Here is a 23020-nt window from a genome sequence, read left to right as displayed (position 1 = left end):
TCTTGGACGTAATATTCCTGTTGATGCAGTCTCTGTCCGTCTCTCTTTATACTGAACCAGGAAGAAATGCTTGGAGGTCTCCTATTAGCTCTCCTTCCTGGGAGAACTGTTAGATAGTTTAAAAGCACTCAGTTCTGTTTTCTCTGTGGTTTATGCGTCCAGATTCTTTTGGCAACTTTTAGTTTAGGTGGGGGTGACTGTCAGGAAGTGTCTCAGCTCTTCAAAGCTGGCAGGAAAGATGCCACCCAGTTCAGCACCAATTCACAGTGGCTTTGCTAAATGGAAATGAAAATTACTCAATTTTCAGAGCTAGGATTTTAACTGAAAATCTGTGGGGGTTTTAGCAAGTCCCTGTTACTGTTACCATTCGGGTGGCACAGACGCTGCTGCCTTTGATTCTACGCACAGTGCATGGGGGACGTCAGAGCCCCCGCACCCGGGCTTCTGTAAAGATGGGAGACTAATTTCCTGGAGGGCATATGGGCTTCCAAACAGGAAGAGCAGTGTGTGTGTCAGGAAGGGAATTTCATGTGACAGCACGAGGAGAGACTTCACAGAAACAGAATAAGCAGATCTAGCAGTGATGAGGAATTCTCTACCATTGTCTGTTAATGACACTCAAGTAGCCATTGGGTACACAGCTGCAGTGTGCTGATGAGCTTTAAACTGTAAATGGGAAGACACAGTCCGTACTCAAGACACCACGTGGAGAACGGGGAGCGCTCTGAAGCTGCCTCCTCGCATGTGCTTGCAGAAAGGCAGCAGGTTCAGTGGTACCAGCAAGCAGCTGCCCAGCCCGTGCTGTTCCCGGGAGTGTGCTGGTGGCAGCTTATGCACCGGGTACAGCACCACCCAGGAGGGGCGAGGCTGCACCACCCGGGCCTCCAAGACAGGGTGGCGTGTGTAGACAGATGGGGCGGGGTGGGGGTGGGCAGAGGAGCATAATTGTGCAGACAGGGCCTGCTGAGGAAGAGGATGCAGGAGGGTGGACGTGTGTGTGCACGCGTGCACCTGAGCATAACAGGTGAGTCTGTAAAGGCAGCTTGGGACCAGCTGAGACTGAGGGTGGACTTCAGGCTCTCCTAGGAACACAGCGATCGAGGTGTCTTGAAGCAGGGCAGTAAATTTACCAGCTTCTTGATGAAACATAACTCCAGTGATGCAGGGATGATACTGCTAATAAATGACAGTGGCTGCTAACATCTCTTGAGCACTGCCCTCGCAGCCAGCACCATGCTAAGCACTCAACGTAGATAACCTCGTGTAGTCCTGGCAGCCCCCCAATGAGGTAGCTATGTTTTTATACCCACTTAAGAGATGAAGACACCTGAGGGTCTCAGAGCAGCTCACACAGCTGGTGAGACACTGAGCCAGAATTCACACCCAAGCTGCGGTGGAATCTGCTCCTCAACCGTGTTCTCCTGTTCCTGAGGGCAAACTGGAGGGGGTTCATTGGGGGTAGGTGCCATGAAAAATCAAGGGCGAGGGGTGAGGTGGACTGAGCCGCTCCCAGTGTGGCACGACGGGACAGGATGAGGCGGCGACTGGAGGTAGAAGGGACAGGACTTGGCTGCTGATTCCATGTGGAGGAGCTGCTCACGGTGCCACATTTCCAGCGCGCATGCTCCAGTCACTGGCTGGAAACCAGCAGGCACGCGTGGAGGTGCAGAGGCAAGGAGTTGAAGTGTCCTCGGGCAATCTGGGTGAGCCACAGTAGGAAGTGTAGTAAGTGGGACAGGGCGGTCACCGGGACAGGGGCAATGATGGAAGACGGTGGGAGGGAAGCCAGAGGCGTGAACAGTGAGGCCCAGGGGCCAGCCGCGTGCCTAAGGAGGGCTGCGGTCAGAGAAGGGGGTCAGAGAGACGGAAAGGAGCATCCCCAGGAGGGGCCCTCAACACTGCCAGGCCCTGGGACAGGGTCCAGTGGAGGTCTGAGGGCCGCCGCTGGGACACTGATGTGGACACCGTGCCTACGTCCCACGGACAACTAGAACAGAGACCTCTGACAGACCACGCGGCTTTCACTCAGTGGTGTCTCCTCTTTACGCAGAGAGCATCAGTGATGTCACGTTTGGAGCAGGGGTCAGTTACATTGGGACACCACGGACTCCGTCGTCAGCCAAAGGCAAGTTCTTGGTGTCCTTCTGGGCTGATAGATGCACTGCCTTTGAGGTTCCGGGAAAGCTGAATGTGTTTGTTTGACTCCCTTTTAGAGAAAATTGAAGGCCGGAGTGAAGGAAATGACATCTTATGTTTATCACTGCCTGATAAACCGTAAGTTTAGCAGTGTTCCTTTTGAGGTGGATGTTTTTGTCAGGGTTTTTCTGAGTTCCAGAATGACTGCACATGTCCTTTCCCTAGGCCCCCACAGCCTCAGCAGTGGAATGTGCGGTCTCCCGCCAGGAATAAAGACACTCCAGCCTGCAGCAGGAGGTCCCTCCGAAAGACCCCTCTGAAAACAGCCAACTAAACAGCGCCTCCCACCAGTGTCCAGGCAGGCAGGAGCCCTTGAGGAAGCAGCCTCGTGTCCTCCGTGTGAAGGCAGCTGGATCACTTCCCGCAGTCCTTGGGCAGCGCTTTGCTGTGGAACACGAGAGCTCCTCCTCAGGGGCCTGGCACTCACCTTCTATTCTGTATGATGTATATGGTTAAACACTGTCAAATAATAGAGATGTGCCAGATTTAGATTTTCTTACCCTAAGCCTAATCTGTTTAATATTGTAACTTTATTCCATTTGAAAGTGTCAAGCCCATTCAGATAAGCTATAATCTGGTCTTTAAGGAACACAACTTTAAAACTGCAGCTTTCTTTTATATAAATCAAGCCTCTGTTAACTTGTTTGAATTCCTTATAGTACATATTTTCCCATCTGTAATGACGAAATTTTGATTCTAATATTTTTTCTATTATTTATAAGTGCAAATTTTTAAAAAAAGTGTACAGCTTTCTAAAAGTAATAAAGGTTTAGCATAAATACAGCCTTCCATTAGTCAATAGAATTTTTGTTTTTAGAACAGAGCTCTTATTGGTAATCATTTTAATTTTACATAAAGCATGTTAGAGGAATGAAACCAAATCTTTCCTATTAGAAAAAAGATGATTGTCTTGTCTTGAAGGGCAGTTCATCTGTGCCCACGCAGAGGCGGTGTGCTTTCCCTAACAGACATAAACAGCATCCCTTCTTGGGAAAAAATGGCTTTGCAGCCTTCCCCAGAGCAGCACTGCCGATTTGTGCAGCCCTCTGTTAAGGGCTGCTCCCATGATGGGGGAACAGCTTGAGTCTCTTCTGTTAGCACTAGTGGGTAAACTGAACGCTATTTTTGTTCAAGAATATCCAGAAAGAAATGCAGTTGGTTTGTTTTTTAATCCCAGTATTACAAAAGCAAAAGTACAAAGTGATGATGTGCGTTGGTTGGTTTGGGGGATGGGATGCCACTGAGCTCTGCCCACTGCTATCCCAAGTGGGAACCGCAGCACAGGTGGGCTCGGTGGCGGAGAGACGCAGCACTGCCCTTGAGCGCACAGGCTGACCTCCTGCCCAGCACTGACTTCCCTGGTGGATGGGTGATTGACAGCCTTTTCAGTGTGCATGCCTAACCACTGTAATGCTAGGAAGAAGAGACAAACCCAACATAAGAGCAAACAACAAAGAATGAGGCAATGTTTGGGTCTTTTTGAAGCTTTTATAAATGAGGTTAAACAAATACCAAATTACAGGTGTGTTAGTACAAGTCTGTAATATCTATGTACAGCAACATCCATCCAAAGGCAGAATCACAGCCTCGTATCGGCCTCGAGTCTTGAGTCACATTCATATCTTAAAATACACGAGTATTCCTTTTCCGTCTAGTCTCAGTTATAGGCAGCTACTTCCCAGACTCTACTTTCACTTCTCTCGACTTTTTCAGACCTGGTTCCCATGGCACTAGTGTAGAAGGTTTTAGGGTATAAGAAGAGGGGGCAATAAGGCTACCCTATCACTACGACAACCAAGAAGGAGGCTGGAGCGTGAATCCCCAACGCTGAGGGCGGGGAGCCATCCCTCTCTACCAAGGTGGCAATGATGGAGGGAACTTGCATGCTAAGCATCCAGGATGCCATGCAGCAGACACCAGGGAGAACTGAGCCACTGCTGGAGCACTTCCTGCCTCTGCCAGGCGCATGCAGCAGACACCAGGGAGCACTGAGCCACTGCTGGAGCATTTCCTGCCTCTGCCAGGCGGCCTGGGGCAAAGTGTTTCACAAAACTAAAAAAAGTCAACACAGTCTCATGTATGCAATTAAAAAAAAGCTGTCAAAGTATAAAAAACCCAAGACACTGGAAGCTGAAAGACAAGGTGAGTAGTGAGAGCCATTCTCCAGGCACACAGTGGAGTGCTCCTTCTCAGCAGCTCCTTGCTTCACAGCACTTCAGTCCTGAGTCCAGCATGGCAGGGCATGTGAGGCTGAGAACACCTGCTCTTGAAGAACACAGGCTTCTGAGCGATGTTGCTAATGTCCCCCCACAAATGGGAGCAGTGTCTCTGGGGGATGAAAAATTTAAAGTCAAAATTAGAAAACTGCTTTTGATTCAGGCGTTTCACTTTCCTCCCCGCCAGGCCTTTCACCTGGCTGCTCCACCTGACGTTCTTCAAAAGGCTGGACTGGCCGCCACTCCATCATGGTTTGTTTTGAAATGCGACAGAGCCTGTGGCGTCTGGGTGCTTTCTCTGTGGCAAAGAGGAACAGTGGGATCCATTTTCTTTTAAAAATGTTATTGTACTTGATAGACTTGATTTCGCAATTGCCTTTGGCCTTAGACAGTCTTAACAAATAATTAAACAAACTTAAAAAAAAAATAGCATTGGGGGCTCTATTTTGTGAGCCATCCATAACCAAAAAGAGGTCTGTTACAGGAGCCCAAAGCTGGGACGCTACATGGAAGACACCAGTGTCCCTGCAGTGCCCACCTGAGAGCTGTGCTGGATGAAGCAAGGGCCACGTGAGTAAAGCTCACTGGGACACAGCCACTGCCAGGGCCCAACGATGGCAGGGCCTCCTGGCAGACAGCGAGGCAACACTGAGCTAGAGCGGGGGCGCCTGGCGCAACCCCAGGAGCTGACTGGCGTCTGTGTATGTACATCTGAGGGCTTCTGGGTGGCCTCTGGGTACAGACTGTCCTAGTCATCTCAGGAAGAGGCAGTTCAAAGCTAACCTGAGAGGTTTCTTTTGAAGAGATGCAAACTGATTTCAACATTGTTCAACTGGAATTTTTAAAGGTTTCCTAAGCAACTATGGTCTGATGTGTAGACAGCATAAGTTCCCTTGTGAAAAAGGCTAAAACTTGTGTGAGAAAAGGAACGTCGCAGTAAGCTTCCATGAGAGGATTCCTTGGGTAACATACTCTTAATTATTGATATTTTCCAATTTAACACTAGTAGCTTGGTTAACTACCTTAAGTTGAACTTTTTTAAAAAAATAGGTTATTTAACATTGTATGACAATATATTTACAGTTTAAATAGAAATTTTCTTTTCAATAATCAAAATACATCCTTAGCAAAAATTTAGATGTAAAATTTTATAAAATAAACAAGACCCATAGAAAAGCATATTTCAGTACCATTTCAGACTTAGCCTAAGACGAAGGTTTTCCTTCCATCCTGACACCCTGTTGGACAAGCAGGGTTCCTCAGGCGAGATCCCTCTTCCAGCAACCAATTTACCTTCCTGATTTTGGTTGTTTTTACAAAATGCTGATCCAAAAAGCTTCTCCACAATGGACACTGCAACACCGATCAGCAGAGCCTTTAAGAAGAAACTGCAGTGGTGTCTGTGGGCCAATGAAGTAAGGCTGCTGCGTAAGAAGCCGTTTCTGCGTTCCCGCCGGGATGCGCTGCTGGTGCTGTCCAGCCACCTCGCCACCTCACATGGTGCTGTCGTGGCTGCTGAATGACCAGTGGTAAACACACTGGCTTCACAGGGCCCAGCACAGGGGCGTTTACGTGAGCAAACTCTTTAAGATCACCCTAATACTCATGTGGGAATCAGGCCAGAAACAGATTAGGAACCCAACTCAGTGAACGCACCCAGTTTCGCTTCCTTGTGGTTATATTTACCGGGTCCATCTTGAGGAAAATTTTATTCATGTGGCTTGTTAGAGTAAGAAGAGTAGTGGTCAACTTTGGCCAAAACGAAAAGCTTCTGAATGAGTGTCTAGCTCTGTCCAAGTGCATCAGCTCTCGCTGCCTTGACAGGGGTTTCTAGCAGAGGTATGTGCACGTGCGCTCTGTGCGCTCTCAGGCACACCGCTCAGATCACAAACGATGACTTGTGTCTGAAGTCGCCCTGCAAAGCCAACACACAGTTAGAGCCATCAAGGGGCCTGGTGGCAAGGAGGGAAAAACACGGAGTAAGTCTAACATGGGCAAGGAGGGAAAAACACGGAGTAAGTCTAACATGGGCTAAATACAAATGGAATAATCATTCTTAAAAAGTACCATCACTAGCACTTGCAAAGCACCAATCCCATTAGTGTGTGTGTGTGTGTGTTACTGTGAAGGGGCTGAGGAGCTCAGGAGCTGCACAATCACTCAGAAATCTTCCCAGGAGACCCGTGTGGTTTCCAAGGAGGAATGCTGTTTTCCCTGCTGGGTACACCTAGGTTTCCAGGTTTACTAAATGATTACCTCCTCGTCAGTGCGGATGTAGTTAACTCCATCTGGTTTCCCTGGGTTCTTGTAACTGTGAGGAGAAGAGAGCAGTTTAGCAACAGGGTTGTTATATTATTGCCAGCTTGAACTTCCCTTTTTTCACATAAGGTAGGCTCACCTTTCTCCATCCTGTTTATTGTTGATGAAGTAGCCACGTCTGTATGCACAGCAGATGCCCAACGTGATCAGGGCCAGTACAGCAAGGACAACCAGAACCCCCCCAATAATTCCGCCAATGTTCAGGTCATCTGAAGAAAAGGAGATTTGGTGGAAGCCATGACACACACTATCTGTTATTTAAAAAGGCCCTGGCCCTGCTGTGCCTCCTTCCTTCACCCCAAACCCACTTGCCCCCTGCCCCCTCAGGCCTACCCCAGCTAGAAGAGAGAACACTTACAATCCTTCTAGCCTAGAACATACAGGACACCATAACTCCTAACTTCACATGTGAAAAGTACTGAGACGTTTACAGTTGAAATGCAGTCACACTGAAAAGTGTATTAAAGTGGGCTTGGCACTGTAGGCTTCACAATCCTCTGGCTGAATGCCTGAGATTACTTATGGAGGAAATGGTTATGAGGACAAGATTAGGAGCCAGGATCCCAAGAAGAAAAGAATCCCTAATTTCCAGGGCCTCCCTTTGTTGCAGATTGCTGCGGGGAAGAAAGTTAGTTTCAAGCCTTAAAGAATCTGTCTCAAAAAACAAACAAACAAGTAAAGAATTCTAGGTAAGAACTAGAGCTTTGTCTCTGCCGGCTGCCTGACCTCCGATCTATAAGCCCTCTGAGAGGAAACCCCCTGGAACCCTTTTCTCATGTCTATACACTGGGCAAAGGCACTGGGTCACTTTCATATGGGGCTCTGGCAGCCGTTCCTTCAAGCAAGCAACACATGGAAAACTATGCAGGGAATTTATCAACAAGAGCCAAGTAACTTCGAAGTTTTAAAAAATCTCCTTTATCCTAGTGTATTGGTTCTCAAAGATGAATGTACACTTAAAAATCAACTTGCAGGCTGGGCGCGGTGGCTCACGCCTGTAATCCCAGCACTTTGGGAGGCCAAGGTGGGCAGATCACGAGGTCAGAGATTCGAGACCATCCTGGCTAAGGTGGTGAAATCCCGTCTCTACTAAAAATACAAAAAATTGGCTGAGCGTGGTGGCAGGTGCCTGTAGTCCCAGCTACTCAGGAGGCTGAGGCAGGAGAAAGGTGTGAACCCAGGAGGTGGAGCTTGCAGTGAGCCGAGATTGTGCCACAGTACTCCAGCCTGGGTGACAGAGTAAGACTCCGTCTCAAAAAAAAAAAAAAAAAAAGTAAATTTGCAATCTTTTTTTTTTTTTTTGAGACAGAATCTTGCTGCGTCACCCAGGCTGAAGTACTGTGGTGCAAGTCTCGGCTCACTGCAAGCTCCGCCTCCTGGGTTCAAGGGATCCTTCTGCCTCAGCCTCCCAAGTTACTGGGACTACAGGTGCCTGCCACCACACCAGGCTAATTTTTGTATTTTTAGTAGACACAGAGTTTTGGCATGTTGGCCAGGCTGGTCTTGAACTGCTGACCTCAGGTGATCCACCCGCCTCAGCCTCCCAGAGTGCTAGGATTATAGTGTGAGCCACCACGCCTGGCCATGCCATTTTGATGTTAAAATGTCAATTCCCAAGTTTCATCACTAAAAAGTCAATAGGCTAAAGTAGGTCTGGGGCAAAACTGCAGGAGAAAACAACCCTAGAGCAGAGTTTCTCAAACGTGACACATGAGAAGAATCCTTCGGAACACTTGTCTCACACACAGACATTTCTAGCATATATCTGAGGTGGGCTCGAATCTGTATGTGAAATGGGTCCCAAATGGGTATCACCAGGCAGTTTTGGAAAATGCTGCTCTGAGGAGAGCTCCAAATAGGGAGGAGGAAGGGATTCAAAAAATGCTCCTGGCTGGGCACAGTGGCTCATGCCTGTTAATCCCAGCACCTGGGGAGGCCGAGGCAGGAGGATTGCTTGAGGCCAGGAGTTTGAGACCAGCCTGGGCAACACAGTGAGACCCCGTATCTACAAAAGATAAAATTAGCTGAGCATGGTGGTGTGTGCCTGTTGTTCCAGCTACTCAGGAGACTGAGGTGGGAGAATGGCTTGAAGTCTGGGTTTGAGGATGCAGTGACCTGTGACTGCACCACTGCACTCCAGCCTGGGCAACAAAGCAAGACCCTGTGTTGTTTTTTGTTTTTTTGTTTTTTAAGAAAAAAAAAAAAGCTCCCCAAGTGATTTGGACACATCCTATCTGCCCCCATCCTCCTCTCAATACCCCTCCGTTAGGGGAACCAGAGCCCTGATATAATATTACTCTAGGGGCTAAAGCTTTGTCTGCAGGTAAAATTACTAGGGCTAAAACTCTGTCAGTTTTCTACAAGAGGGTTATAACTGGATAAATTTCTGGAGACCTGACACCACCTTACATTTTGATAATTCTATCAATTACCAAAGAATGGAGTTTACTAAACTTGCAGTGAAAGTTACAAGGCTGGCCACGTTCCCAACACCAGCAGATCCCAGAAGGTTTTGTTTGGAGGACCTGCTTATCTGGACTCGGTTTTCTCAGCCTTCCCTTCACTGTGCAGTGGGTTCTGGTGGACCTAGGCAGCTCCAGGAGAAAGCTAACCCATGGCGGAAGAGTTCTCTAAGCTGATGGTGTAATATTAAATTAAAATGCTCTATTCACTTCCCAGTCTTGCGATGAAACCTCTTCAAAAAAGAAACTCACAGACTTCCATCTCCTGCTCCTCACACCTGGCTGAGCCTGCGTCATTGGAAGCAATGCAGTAGTACTGCCCAGAGTCGTCCTTGTGAACAGCAGTGAACACCTGTTTCAGGGAATGACAAGTAAATAATCGGACCCATCATGGGGCCGATGTCTGAGAGTACATCCAGCTGGGTCCAGAACTAGGTCGACACCTGCTCGCTTGCTTTCAGCTTCCCCAGCACTGTGCATGTTCCTCCCTGACCCACTCCCTGATACCTGCCTGACAGCTCCCCAACAACCAATCCCCTTGGGACTGGAGACACCAAAGCCTGGCAACATCCGAAATGGGAGGTGGAACCTTGCTTTTATTCTGGTAAAAGGGCTCTTCAATGATGACTGCTCCTGGGGCAACATTTTGGCAAAATGAACACAGAGGACCCTGTTAAAATCTGTCTGATGACTACGTGGAACTGGATGGTCCACAGATCAGAAGGTACCTCCCAGGAGAGAACCACATGCAGTAAAAGCCTGGTGTGGTTTGCTGGCCAGGTCACTTTGTCCTCTAGTGCATGACCGATCTGTTTCCTCTCCTCCCCCACCTCCCGCCACCACCACTGGGTTATTTTGAAACAAATTCCAAACACCTTTTATCCATAAATACTTCAGTATCTCTATAAGACTGTAAAAAATCGTAACCACAACACCTTCATCAAGCCTAAAGCAATGAACAGTTGCTTAATAGATCATCAAATACCACCTAGTAATCGAATTTCCCCGATTGTCTAATGACTTTTACAGTTGATTATCCGATCAGGGCCCTAGTAACATTTGCTTAATATCCCTCTTCAGTCTCAATCTATGGTTTCTTTCTCTTCCTTATTTTACCCCCTAAGAATGTACTTGTTTATAAAAGGAAGAAGGGTCATTTTTCCTGTAGAATCCCTAACATTCTAGATTTTTGACTCCTGTCTTATCAAGAAGTTTCAGTATGTCTCCTAATAATTCTTCTTTTCACAATAAGCATCTCTTGCCCCAACAAAGACATCTCCATCCTCACCTCTTAGAAGAGATCTTACCAGAGTGCCTGTTTCAGAGTTTAAGTGGAAAGAAGAATTGTGAAATCTGGGATTGGCTCTGGAATCCGTGGGCAGTGGTACATCATTGCGATACCAGCTGTAGTGAGGCCGGGGGTGGCCCTCACTCTCCTGGCAGTGCAGTGTTGCCATCTTGCCTACTGGTACAGCCTTCGGCACTCTACAGACAGGGGTCACTGGCTTCACTGTGGGGAAAAAAAGGGGGTCGTGTTTAAGATCTCAGTGACAGGGCTCTATTCTTACTAAAGCCCAGAAGAAATCAGCTCCAAAGACAAGACAGCCACTTGAGGGGTTCCCACGCCACTGCTGTTCCCAGGATCACAACTGCAGACTGACAAGCCACCGCTGCATCCTGCCCTCCCATATGTTAAAGCGCCTCTCTAGCTGGTGGAAGGAAGTGACAGGAACTTCACTTCCCTTCTCACCTTCTACCCCAACTCAGGCAGTCTCAGTTCTCAACAGTTCTCCCCTCCCTAAGCCATGTGAAGCCCTCAGGGATACAGTTCTAGAAGGAAAGAAACCAAGACACTAACTCATCTCTTGCATCCTATGGTGGCAATGTCTCACCTTCGCATGAGCTCCTACCTTGCACAGTTAACTCGATCACAATCTCATCAATTTCCTTGCGGTCATTTCGAGCAACGACCTCACAGCGATAAAGGGCTGAGTCTCTCCGTGTCACATTCCAGATCTTCAGGGATGTCTTCCCCAGTATTTCTGCACGACCTGCCAAGTCTCCTACAGAAAAGACACGAGGCACTAAAAAACTCTTTAAAGAAATATTTGCCACTTGAAGAGGGTGGTTTCTGGGGCTAGCACTAGATGCCACAGCAAGGAAGCCTGCAGATCAATTTTTATTTCTATTCCCGAGTACAGAAGTGAACTCTCTTGAGGACAGGAACCATGACCTATTCCTATCTGTAACCTAAACACCAAAAATAGTTCCTGGTGTGCAAGACACACTCATTACCATGTGTCTCCCTCATTAAAACCAGGAACTTCACCTCCTCCTCCTCATTTCCAGGAAGGACCGCCCATGAATAGAAAAAAAAACCACTAGAAAAACAACCAATGTTTCATAAATGATGCTGAGATAACTTGATATCCACTTGCAAACACATGAAGTTGAACCTCTCTCTCCATATACAACAAAGACCTAACATGGGAGTTAAAACTCTAAAACTCTTAGAAAAATGCATAAGCATAAATCCCTCATGACCTTGGATTGGGCAATGGTTTCTTAGATATGACACCAAAAGCACAAGCACACACTAAAAACAGTTATACCGGCTTCATCAAAATTCAAAGGACAAAGGCAGGTGAAAACACAATCCACACAATGGGAGAAATACCTGCAAATCGTACATCCAACCTAGCATCCAGAATAAAGATTTCACACTTCAGTAAGAAACAGACAACCTAATGTAAAAACTGGACGGAAGGGTGGGTGTGGCGGCACACGCGTGTAGCCTCAGCTGCTCAGAAGGCTGAGGGGGGGATCACTTGAGCCTGGGAATTCATGTCCAGCCTGTGCAACACAGTGAGATCCCATTTCCAGAAAAAAAAAATCTTTTTAAATGGACATCAAATTTGAACAGACATTTCTCCAAAGAAAATACACAAATAAGACCCTCGACATCATTAGTCACCAGGAAATGCAAATCAAATCCCGCTTCCGACCCACTAAGATGGCTAGAACTTAACAAGTCAGACAATAACAAGTGTTGGTAAGGATGTGGGAAAATACACTGCTGGCAGGAATGTAAAATCGTAAAGCAGCTTTGAAAAAAGCTCTGTCGGTTTTTTAAAAAACTAAACATGCAACTACTGTAAGACTCAGCAATTGTACTCGTGGTCATTTATCCCAGAGAAATGAAAACTTAGGTTCACACAAAAACCTGTAAACAAATATTGATAACAGCATTACTGATAATAGCCGAAAAGTGGAAACAACCCAAATGTCCATCAATAGAATGGGTAAAATAATGTGGTATATCTACAATGGAACATTATTCAGCCATAAAAAGAAATGAAGTACGGACACACGCTACAACACAGATGAACCTTGAAAACAGGATGCTGAGTGAAAGACGTCACCCATGAAAGACCACAATTTCTATCCAGTGTCCAGAACAGGCAAATCCACAGAGACGGAAAGTGGAATCGGAGCTGCCAGGGATGCGGGAGGAGGACTGACTACTGCTGGGTACGGGGTTTCTCTGTGGGGTGATGAAAATGTTCTGGAATTTGATAGTGGTGATGGTTGCACAACTATGTGAATATATTAAAAACCCCTGAATTGCACACTTTAAAAGGATGTGGTACGAATTACAGCTCCATAGAAAAAGATTTTAAACATAAGACATAACAACACTTTCAAAGAAGCAGGAAGAACCTGGAAAACAACAAATAGGGGAAGGAGTTAGGAAAACATGACACAAAAGAGTAGCAACTACTCATCGCTAAACCTGACAACTGCTGACAAGGACATGAAGGGCTTGCCATAATACACTAAAAACGGCAAACTAAAAGATGCTTCCGATGGAGCACAGACATTGGCGACAACATTTTTGAATGGGAAGCTTTGTTATACAGCCACCCATTAGTGGAGGATTCGAACCTCTACCATGTGAGAAAAGAGTAAATAAACCCCACCAGGGTGCCTCTGGTGCAGCCCTGCACTGAGGCGAGGAAAGAGGCCAAGTACAGCTGCATCCTCCCCGAGCCCCGGCATTCTGTGTGGGAAACCGTCTCCCTCGGCCTCCCCATCCCTGTGGCTAAGAGCAAAATGTTTAATCCCCAGAAAAGGAAAGTTCTTTAAAGAGTTTCTCACCTGGTTCCTCTGATGCTCTAACTACATGCTCAGGGTTTAGCAGGGTCAGCCTGAGTAGCCAAAGAAAACAGATCTGTGTTCTGAGAAGAACATTTCCATCACTCCAAAAATAAGAGGCAAAGGAGGGACTTCACGTGAGTGGGAAGCAAAACTCTTTTGAGGAGACTCAGGCTCCCGGCGACACTGAGAACCCAAAGCAAGACTGTGTCGGAGCTGCTTCCACAAATTCCTCTCAACTCTCAACTTCTCTGAGAACTCCACAGGCTCCGACTCATGCACGAGCCTGCATGTGTACCTCCTGCAGCTCCCGCCCTCCTGTCAGAAAAAGGATGCCATCCTCCTCTCCAGCCACCTGCCTGCCTCCCTCTGTGCCCCTTGGCACAGCCAAGCCCCAGCAGGCCTCCCCTCGCGTCTCTCTCCCTGCCTGCACCCCAGCTTGGGGCCCCCCGCCAGCCCTCTCCTGGACTCTGCAGAAGGCCTCTGACTTGGTCCTCTGCTCTGAGTTGTGCCGCCTCCAATCTCTTCTCTACAGCAGCCACTTCAGTCTTCTGAAACATAGATGCAGCCATGGCACCTCCCCTGAGAGCCTCCCAGCAGGCCCTCAGATACCGCCCATGCTCGCCTGGCATTCAGTGCAGTCTGCCTGGCCAGGCAACCTCTCCAGCCCCTCTCCTCCCTCTCTCCGTGTCCATGTACCGGCAACAGTGGGGAACTTGCAGTCTTTCCCATCAGCCAGTCCATCTGTTGCTTCTGCGTCTTCATACACAGCATTCTCTCCTGACCACCACCTCCCTCCACACCATCTTGCCTGCTAACCAGCCACCCTTCACACCGCACCCAGAGAGGCCACTTTGGGGAGCCTTCCCTGACCACCATCCTCCCACCCGGGAGGATGTCACTTCAGGGTACCCCGTGTTTTCTCCCCATCGGCAACCCCAGCACCAAGCCAGAAACACAGTGGGTGGCTCAGTTAATTTGTGCTGTGCCCTTGCTGAAACATATGGTCCTTCTCATTCACTCACCTACATCACTCACATCAGGATCATGAGAAGATGGCCTAGGAAAATGTTCACTTTGATTCCCCAAAGAGATGGGGCTGTGAGCAGATTAAGATCCTAGCTAATGAACTGCACTTGTTGATGCTGGGGGACAGGTACAGGGAGGCTTGATATACCATTTGCATTACTTTTGCATATATTTGAAATTTTCCATAATTATAAATCTTTAAAAAAAAAATGGTCCTAGCTACAGATGCAGGTTACCAGTCTGAGGCAAGTTTCTGGCCAAGAGTGTACAGCCAGGTCTATGGACAGAGGAAAGGTCAGCAGGCAAGAGGACTACAGGATCATACCCTGAATTTTGTTGTCAAAAAACACATATGTGGTTTGTTCATCTTGAATTTTTTTCCACTCGATCCTGGGGTCACTTGTCTGTGAATCCGTGATGATGCAAGACAGTTCCACACCTAACACGCAAAGAAGAAAAAGAGCTCTCGGTGAATGTGGAGTGCTTCTAGGTTCAGCTGCACCCAGACCCTGCAAGCTCTAATTCAAGAGGCCTTTCATGCAGATTAAAAACGTAGCCAACTCCACACTCCAAGAGACTTTGAGAAAGGATTTTTTGCCAGAAAAACAATGAAGATAATTAGCAAGGATTTTACTACATAGTGTACCCCCTCCATTAAACACCCTGCTTGTATATAAGAAATTTCTTGGCCAGGCGCGGTGGCTCACACCTGTAATCTTAGCACTTTGGGAGGCCAAGGAGGGTGGATCACCTGAGGTCAGGAGTTTGAGACCAGTCAGGCCAAACATGGCAAAACCCCGTACAAAAATCAGCCGGGCGTGGTGGCGGGTGCCTGTAATCCCAGCTACTCAGGAGGCTGAGGCAGGAGAATCGCTTGAACCCAGGAGGCAGAGGCTGCAGTGAGCCAAGATTGCGCCACTACACTCCAGCCTGGGCAACAGGAGCGAGACTCCATCTCAAAAAGAAAAAAGAAATTTTGTTGTATGATCACAAAGCCAGGCAGGAGTGCGATGACAGCTGATGGAAAACCGCACAGGGCTCACTGTGGGCCTGCTGATGCCATGCTTCTAGGCCTGTGCACCGCAGGGCAGTCCACCCGGAACATCTCCTTGGCACACTACAGAGACAGATGTGTCCTGAGTTGGCTGCAAGACACCAAATGTCCAGTAGATGGTGCCTATTATCCTAGGCATTTCCTTTGTACTTACTTTCAAATTCCTGTACCACTGGGGTTCGATTGCTGGATTTGAGATTTACAGCCCCTATCAGGCAGCCTGAAGGAGAAAGAAAAGTAAAATCAGAGACAATGTATCTCAAACGGCAGAGAAACCTTGCACTGAGGTCAGGTTTTCCCGTCTGCGTAGGCTATGGTTACGAACCACAGAGGATGGAAAAATATTCCACAATAAAGTCTCTTAGGTAAGCCAAGTTAACTGCTTTCTCTCTCAAATCTGACCTTCACTGGAAGGAGCCAAGGGAAAGAGAAGAGTTCTAAGAATTCCTTCTCCTTTTTAGTCCCAGAACAAAGCCCTCAGAGCTTTAAAGCCTTTGTCTAAGCATTTCCTATTGACCCTTCGACACCTCTCCTCCCAGACCTGCCTGGGCCTTCTGCCCTTCCTCCCTCCATCTTCCCCTCTTCCCCAGGCTTCCAATCCTGCACAGGCACCCTCAGTGGCACGAGATATGGGCCAGACTCTTGGGCTAGAACTCTTCCCTTCGGGACGGCATCAACACTCTCTGGGTATGGTTACCAACCAGCTAGGAGTCCACCTCGCTGTATGAGCAACCCGGTGGTTCCAGTCCACGAAGAAGTTTTCACTGGTCTTTGTTGAAATGAGAAAAATAATAATATAACACGGTAATTTTCACAAAGCTAAGTTTATATCATTGATGAAAGCAAGATAACTACTTGCATGGCAATCCCCTTCAAAACTAGCATCTGATTCCTTATGGGTTTGGGCAAACATCAGAAACCTGTTTACCACGGTCTCAAAATTTCTCAACTAATCTTGGAGAGAAGATCAAGTAGGTACGTGGACTACCTACAACGTATTATTCTTTAGCTGCCATGCCTCTAATAAAACATGCCATCCCCAAAGAAGGCCTTCATACAGAACACCCTGATGAAGGCCTCTGGGTCCTGCCTTATGAGAACCGCTAAAGAAAATCACAGAGCAACTCTGCTCCAAGCTGCTTTAACTCCTTGCATATTGGGCAGCCTCACACAGCCCATTCTTTTCCTTTATCTTCTTTAATAGCCCAGCTACATGGATCTTTTCTTTCTAAATAGTCAGATTTCACTAATTCTAGCAAAAGCCCTAAACAATAATTCAATAAAAAGGGATGGAAAACAGAAGTGTAATATACCTGAATTGCTATTGGTTCCTAAAACACTTCTACAAAAAGTTACAGAACAAAGGAGAAGTGAAGATAATGTTATTTTGTTTGGATAACCATGGCTACTCCCTCTGGGAGCCAGAAATACATCCCATGCATGTGCAGCCCCTTCTACTTCTCCTTCAAAATGAAAGCTCCCAGTGATGCACTAGTAAAGAATGATATATAAGGCTCTGAGTCTCTACCAAGGCCACACGGGTTCCTTCTAAGGAAAGTGGCCATAAACATTTCTTTCAGTATGAGCACCATGACTTAGACGAGACACCACCACTGGCTCTAAGGGACTATGACCAGAGATCAGCTCTGGCCCAAAGACCATCAAGGACCTGAGAGGTGAGTCATGAGAGCACTGCTCACCTGGATGATGACTGGACAACCCAATCACATCTCTTCTCTTAAGAAGTATGAAGCCAAGAGAAATAAGAAAATGGTAGAGCTTATAGTCTAGAGAAATAGAAGTACATTATAAGGAGATACAGGCTGATTGGTCAAAATGGTGGAAATACTAGAGTTGGTAACAACAGGTGAACTAGAGGACATAAAAGGTAAATGGTGTTTAATTTTCATGAAGGCCAACTGAGATATGTATCTTTATAATAAACTTGGAAGGTAAACTAAACCAGTTTGTTTCTTACAACCTCAAAGAAGCTAAATAATGGCAATCATCACTTCTTTTATCCCTCTGCATTATGGCAAAGAAATGAATGCTTTATACTTCTTTTTTTTTTTTTTGAGACAGAGTCTCGCTCTGTCAGCCAGGCTGGAGTGCAGTGGCGCAACCTCGGCTCACTGCAAGCTCCGCCTCTTGGGTTCACACCATTCTCCTGCCTCAGCCTCCCAAGTAGCTGGGACTACAGGTGCCCACCACCACGCCCGGCTAATTTTTTGTATTTTTAGTAGAGATGGGGTTTCACCGTGTTAGCCAGGATGGTCTTGATCTCCTGACCTCGTGATCCGCCCGCCTCGGCCTCCCAAAGTGCTGGGATTACAGGTGTGAGCCACCGCGCCCGGCCTCTTTATACTTTTTAATGAAGCCTTGGCCTGACCACTCTCTTGTTCAACTATCCTAGGTAAGTTTCACAAGCAGCTTTGTATTTTATTTTTCATGAACTACACATGAGATTTAAATACAGGTAGCTTTTTATGCCAATCCTAGAAGGCAGTATATCCCAGGAAGACTCCAGAGCAGAGGGCCACTACAAGTCATGTAAAGTTCTAGCTTAAATGACTATCTGCAATGGCTGGGCACTACATCAGCTAAGGTCCCAAGCTGAGAGTCCTTCCTCACAATTCTCCTTCTATTTCCAAATAATCCTTAAATGTACTAATACTCTAGAACTCCTTTCTTGCCCATCCCCAACAAACCAAGGTGCCACTTTAAAATGTAGTAGTAACTGTATAAAAGAATGGTAGTGTGAGGATTGGAAGGCACAAATCTAACACGTGAAGACATCGTAAGTAACTCATCCAGAATCCTGCCCGATGCCTGGGGATAAGATTCTGACAGAAGTACTTAGGAGATGGGTTCTGGGAGCCCACTTGCAGCAGTGGCTGCTGAAGTTTAATTGTGCACACACTGAATCCAGTGCTGCAGGAATACTCATACTGAAGTTACATTATTTAAGACTGAGGAAAGGGTTTTTTGGAAGGCGGAAAAAGGAAAACTGCTAATTTGTCAAATGCTGTTATTCCTATTCAATTTCCTGTCTATTTTGGCCTGTCCATCATACTCTTAAGCTCTCTGGGAGATTCCATTCATTCAGCAGTTTTTGTTTTGTTTTCTGAGACAGTTTCACTGTTGTCACCCAGGCTGGAGTGCAATGGTGTGATCTCGGCTAAATGTAACCTCCGCCTCCCAGGTTCAAGCAATTCTCCTGTCTCAGCCTCCCAAGTAGCTGGGATTACAGGTGCCTGCCACCACACCTGGCTAATTTTTGCATTTTTAGTAGAGATGGGGTTTCACCACGTTGGCCAGACTGGTCTCGAACTCCTGATCTCAGGTGTTCTACCCGCCTCGGCCCCCCAAAGTGCTAGAATTACATACAGGGGTGGGCCACCGCGCCTGGCCATTCAACAGCTTTTATTTATCTCTTATTATATACTAGATACCTGTCTAGATATTAGGGCTAATACATGAATAAGATAGATAAAAATCTATTAGCCGGGCATCACACCTGTAATCCCAGCTACTCAGTAGGCTGACACAGGAGAATCACTTGAACCCAAGAGGTGGGGGTTATAGCGAGCTGAGATCAGGCCACTGCACTCCAGCTTGGGCGACAGAGTGAGACTCCATCTCAAAAAAAAGAAAAAAAAAAGGGATAGATAAAAATCTGTGCTCTCATGGAGCTAACATTTTAGGATTAAAAAAATACCGTATTTATTCATCTTTATTACATTTCAACGTTTGATTGCAAAACTTATTACAAAGCTAGAGTGATCAAAACAGTGTGGGGTCCGTCCACAGCATAAAGACAGACATACAGATCAAAGGAATAGAACAGAAAGCCCAGAAATAAATCCTTGCATATATGGTCAAATGATTTTCCACAAGGATGCCAACATCATTTAATGGAGAAAGGACAACCTTTCCAACAATGGTGCTGGGAAAACTGGATATCCACATGCAAAATGATGAAGTTAGACCCTTATATTAAATCAAATACAGAAATTAGCTTAAAACATATAAAACACTTAAATTTAAGAGCTAAAACTATTAAATTTAAGAGCTAAAACTATAAAATTTTGGAAGAACGCATAGAGAAACATCTTCATGACACTGGGTTAGGCAATGATTTGATACAACACCAACAGCACAGACAACAAAAGAACAAAATAGGTAAACTGGACTTCATCAAAAAAAATTTAAACATCAAAGGACACTAACAAGAAAGTGAAAAGACAACATACAGAATGGGAGAAAATATTTACAAAGCATATATATATGATAAGGGATTAACATCCACAATATATAAAGAACTCCTACAACTCACCGACAAAAAAAAACACGATTGAACAAATTTTAAAATGGGCAAAGAATTCAAATAGACATGCCTCCAAAGAAGATATACCATGAAAAGTTGCTCAACATCACTAGCCTTTAAGGAAATTAAATCTAAACCACAATGAGATACCACTTCACATCCATTAGGATGGTTATGATTTCTTTTAAAGGGGGGAAATAATAAGCGTTGGTGAGGGTGTGGAGAATCCCAAACCCTGTACACTGCTGATGGGAATGTTAAAATGGTGCAGCCACCATGAAAAGCTTGGCAGTTCCTTGAAAAGTTAAACACAGAATTACTATACAATCCAAATACTGTATGATGTAATTTTTATTCTTCCTCCTTTATAGCTAAGGTACTTTTCCCCTCTGTCTTCTTATGTTTTATTTATCTTTGATTTTCTGCAGTGTGATTATGATATGCCTAGATGTTGATTTTTTTTTTTTTTTTTTGGCATTTATCCTGTTTGGTGTTTTCTGAGCTTCATGGATCTGTGGTTTAGTGTCTGGCATTAATTTGGGGAAATTCTCAGTCACAATTGCCTCAAATATTTTTGTTCTCATCTTCTGTTTCTGGTATTATCATTTACAAGTATGTTAATCTTCTGTAGTTGCCCCACACTTCTTGTATATTCTGTTCCATTTTTTAGGTCATCTTTCTCTCTGTGCCTTCAGTTTTGGATGTTTCTGTTGGCATATCCTCAAGCTCAGAGGTTGAGTCCATCAAAAACATTTTTCGTTTCTGCTAGTTTTTTTTATCTCTAGTGTTTCATTTTGATTCTTTCTCAAAATTTCCATCTCTCTGCTTGCACTGTCCATCTGTTCTTGCATGTTATCTACTTATGTTATCTACTTTTCCCATTAGAACCCTTAGCATATTAATCAGAGTTGTTTTAAATGCCCAGTCTGATAATTCCAACATCTCTTCCATATCAGAGTTCTGATGCTTGCTCCATTTCCTCAAACTGTTTTTGCTTTTTAGTATGCCTTGTACTTTTTGCTGAAAGCCAGACATGATTACCCAGGAAAATAAACTGTAGTAAACAAGGCTTTAGTGTTGTGGTGGTAAGGTGTGTGTGTAGGGGGGAAGGATTCTATAGACCTATGATTAGGTCTCAGTCTTTCGGTAGGACTATACCCTTGGGCTGTGACCTTCACCACTGTGTCTCAGTCCCCACTCCCCTTGGGTGGAAAGATGACTAGAGGTGGCTGGAGTTAAGTACCTAACAAGTGGGATTTCTTCCTGAAACACATAAAAATCAATTACAGTATTACAACATATTAATAAAGTTGGGATGACATGATCATCCCAACTAATGCAGAAAAAGCATCTGAACTAATGCAACAACCTTTCAAGATAAAAACACTCAGTAAACTAGGAATAGAAAGAACTTTCTATAGATGATAAAGGTCATATATGAAAAACCTATAGCTGACAGCATATTCAGTCATGAAAGACTCAAAAGTTTTTCCCCTACAATCAGGAACAAGACAACGATGCCCACTTTCACCACTTCTATTCACCATGATATTGGAATTTCTAGCAAGAGCACTTTGTCAAGAAAAGGACAAAAAAGGAATCAAAGTTGGAAAGGAAGTAGGAAAATTATCTCTGTTTGTAGCTGGCATGATCTTAGATGTAGAAAACCCTACATATTCCACACACCAAAAATATTAGAATAAACAAATGAGTTCACCAAGGCTGCAGGATACAAAACCAACATGCAGAACTTCTGGTTCTCAGTCTAGCATGCAAACAGCTTGGAAACCCTCATCCATCTTGACAACAAGTAAAAAGCTGAACAACCTGAAAATCAACAACTCTTTTTAGATTTGTCAGAGAACTGAGGTCACAGGTCAAAACACTGTCTCCAGATTCAAGAGACAGACAGGCAGATAAAGAATCCCAACCTCCAGAGCAGAAACTCAGGAGAAGAAGCCACTGCAGGAACCACCAATACTAGAGTAGGAAAACCTAAACTATAATTGATGAATCATTGGAGGCTCAGTGCCAACAAGTCTGAGAGTTAAAAACTCTATGGAGCCCAGTCTTAGCAGGCCCCCCCGACATTCTTGTGAGTTTTATCTCCAGGGGCCCTCCCTGGTTCTCTCAGTGAAGACGGGAGAAAAATCCCCTCATACTCCTGGCATAGGGAGGGGAAATGTTAGCCATTTTGAAATACCTCTGAAGCATTCTGTCCTTAACAAGGCCTGCCCAAAAGAGAAATTGTCTTACCAGAGTCTAACCTACTGGGATTTAATCAGGACCTAACTGACCTGGATTTGTGTTATAATTTCTTCAAAAATCACAATTATAAACCAAAATTATAAATATTAACTCATGTAATTAGCTTTATCAGAGATCTTATTATCTTCATACACCTTCGAATTATTGTCTAAGTATTCTTTCATTTCAACCTGCGGGTCTCCCTTTCATATTTCCTATAGAAGTCTGGTGGTAATTAACTCCCTCAGCTTTCACTTATCTGGCAATGCCTTAACTTCTGCTTCATAGTTGAAGGATGGTTTTGCTGGATATAGAATTCGTGTTTTACAATTGTTTTCTTGCAGCACTTTAAATGTATCACCCCACTTCCTTCTGGCCTCCAAGGTTTCTGGTAAAAATTCAGCTTACATTCTTCTTGAAGATTAATCGTATCTGCTGAGTCACCTCTCTCTGGGTGCTTTTAAGAATTTCTCTTTGTCAAGTTTGATCATGTGTCTCAGTGTGAGTCTCTTTGGTTGATTCTACTTAGAGTCTAGTGAGATTTTCGGATTTGTGGGTCTATGCTCTTCATCAAATTTGGGGAGTTTATTCTTCATTATTTCTTAAAATAATCTTTCTGCCCAGTATTTCTCCCCCTTCTAAAACTCCAACAATGCATATGATGGTCCACTTATTAGTCCCATGAGTCGCTTAGACTCTGTTCACTTTTCTTCATTCTTTTTCTTTTTGCTCCTCAAACTTGATAATTAATCGTCCTAACTTCTACTTTGCTAGTTCTTTCTTCTATCTGCATCAATCTGCTGTTGAACCCCTCTAGTAAATTTTTCATTTCAGTTATTGTATTTTCAGCTCCAAAATTTGTTTCATTTCTGTAATTTCTATGTCTTTATTGATAGTGTCCTTTTCTTCAGGGACTGTTTGCCTGATTGCCTTTAGTTCTTTGTCCATGTTCTCCCCTTAGGTGTTTGTGCATATTTTAAACAAATAGTCTTTGGCTAATAAGTCCAATATCTGT

At 45.2% G+C, this 23020-nt stretch overlaps 2 protein-coding genes across 3 annotated transcripts in view; one reads left to right on the top strand and one right to left on the bottom strand.

The window, feature by feature from the left end:
* NCAPD3 (non-SMC condensin II complex subunit D3) overlaps positions 1 to 2979 on the top strand; it is a 70260-nt gene extending 67281 nt beyond the window's left edge. For both annotated transcript variants that reach the window (XM_004052465.5, XM_055356430.2), the window contains exons 34-36: positions 2051 to 2125; positions 2214 to 2274; positions 2362 to 2979. In XM_004052465.5, the coding sequence (XP_004052513.1) occupies positions 2051 to 2125; positions 2214 to 2274; positions 2362 to 2470 (245 nt within the window). In that variant the 3' untranslated portion in view covers positions 2471 to 2979. The remainder of the gene's footprint in view (positions 1 to 2050; positions 2126 to 2213; positions 2275 to 2361) is intronic.
* A 685-nt stretch (positions 2980 to 3664) lies between these two features.
* JAM3 (junctional adhesion molecule 3) overlaps positions 3665 to 23020 on the bottom strand; it is an 83847-nt gene continuing 64491 nt past the window's right edge. Inside the window, exons 2-9 of the mRNA XM_019036400.4 lie at positions 15586 to 15651; positions 14703 to 14816; positions 11104 to 11256; positions 10501 to 10703; positions 9446 to 9545; positions 6811 to 6940; positions 6669 to 6723; positions 3665 to 6327 (exon numbers count right to left, since the gene is read on the bottom strand). Of these exons, the coding sequence (XP_018891945.3) occupies positions 6292 to 6327; positions 6669 to 6723; positions 6811 to 6940; positions 9446 to 9545; positions 10501 to 10703; positions 11104 to 11256; positions 14703 to 14816; positions 15586 to 15651 (857 nt within the window). The 3' untranslated portion in view covers positions 3665 to 6291. The remainder of the gene's footprint in view (positions 6328 to 6668; positions 6724 to 6810; positions 6941 to 9445; positions 9546 to 10500; positions 10704 to 11103; positions 11257 to 14702; positions 14817 to 15585; positions 15652 to 23020) is intronic.

This window comes from Gorilla gorilla, chromosome 9 (assembly GCF_029281585.2).
Source record: "Gorilla gorilla gorilla isolate KB3781 chromosome 9, NHGRI_mGorGor1-v2.1_pri, whole genome shotgun sequence".
In the NCBI taxonomy this organism is placed as follows: Eukaryota; Metazoa; Chordata; class Mammalia; order Primates; family Hominidae; genus Gorilla; species Gorilla gorilla.
This window is presented reverse-complemented; position numbering and strand designations above follow the sequence as displayed.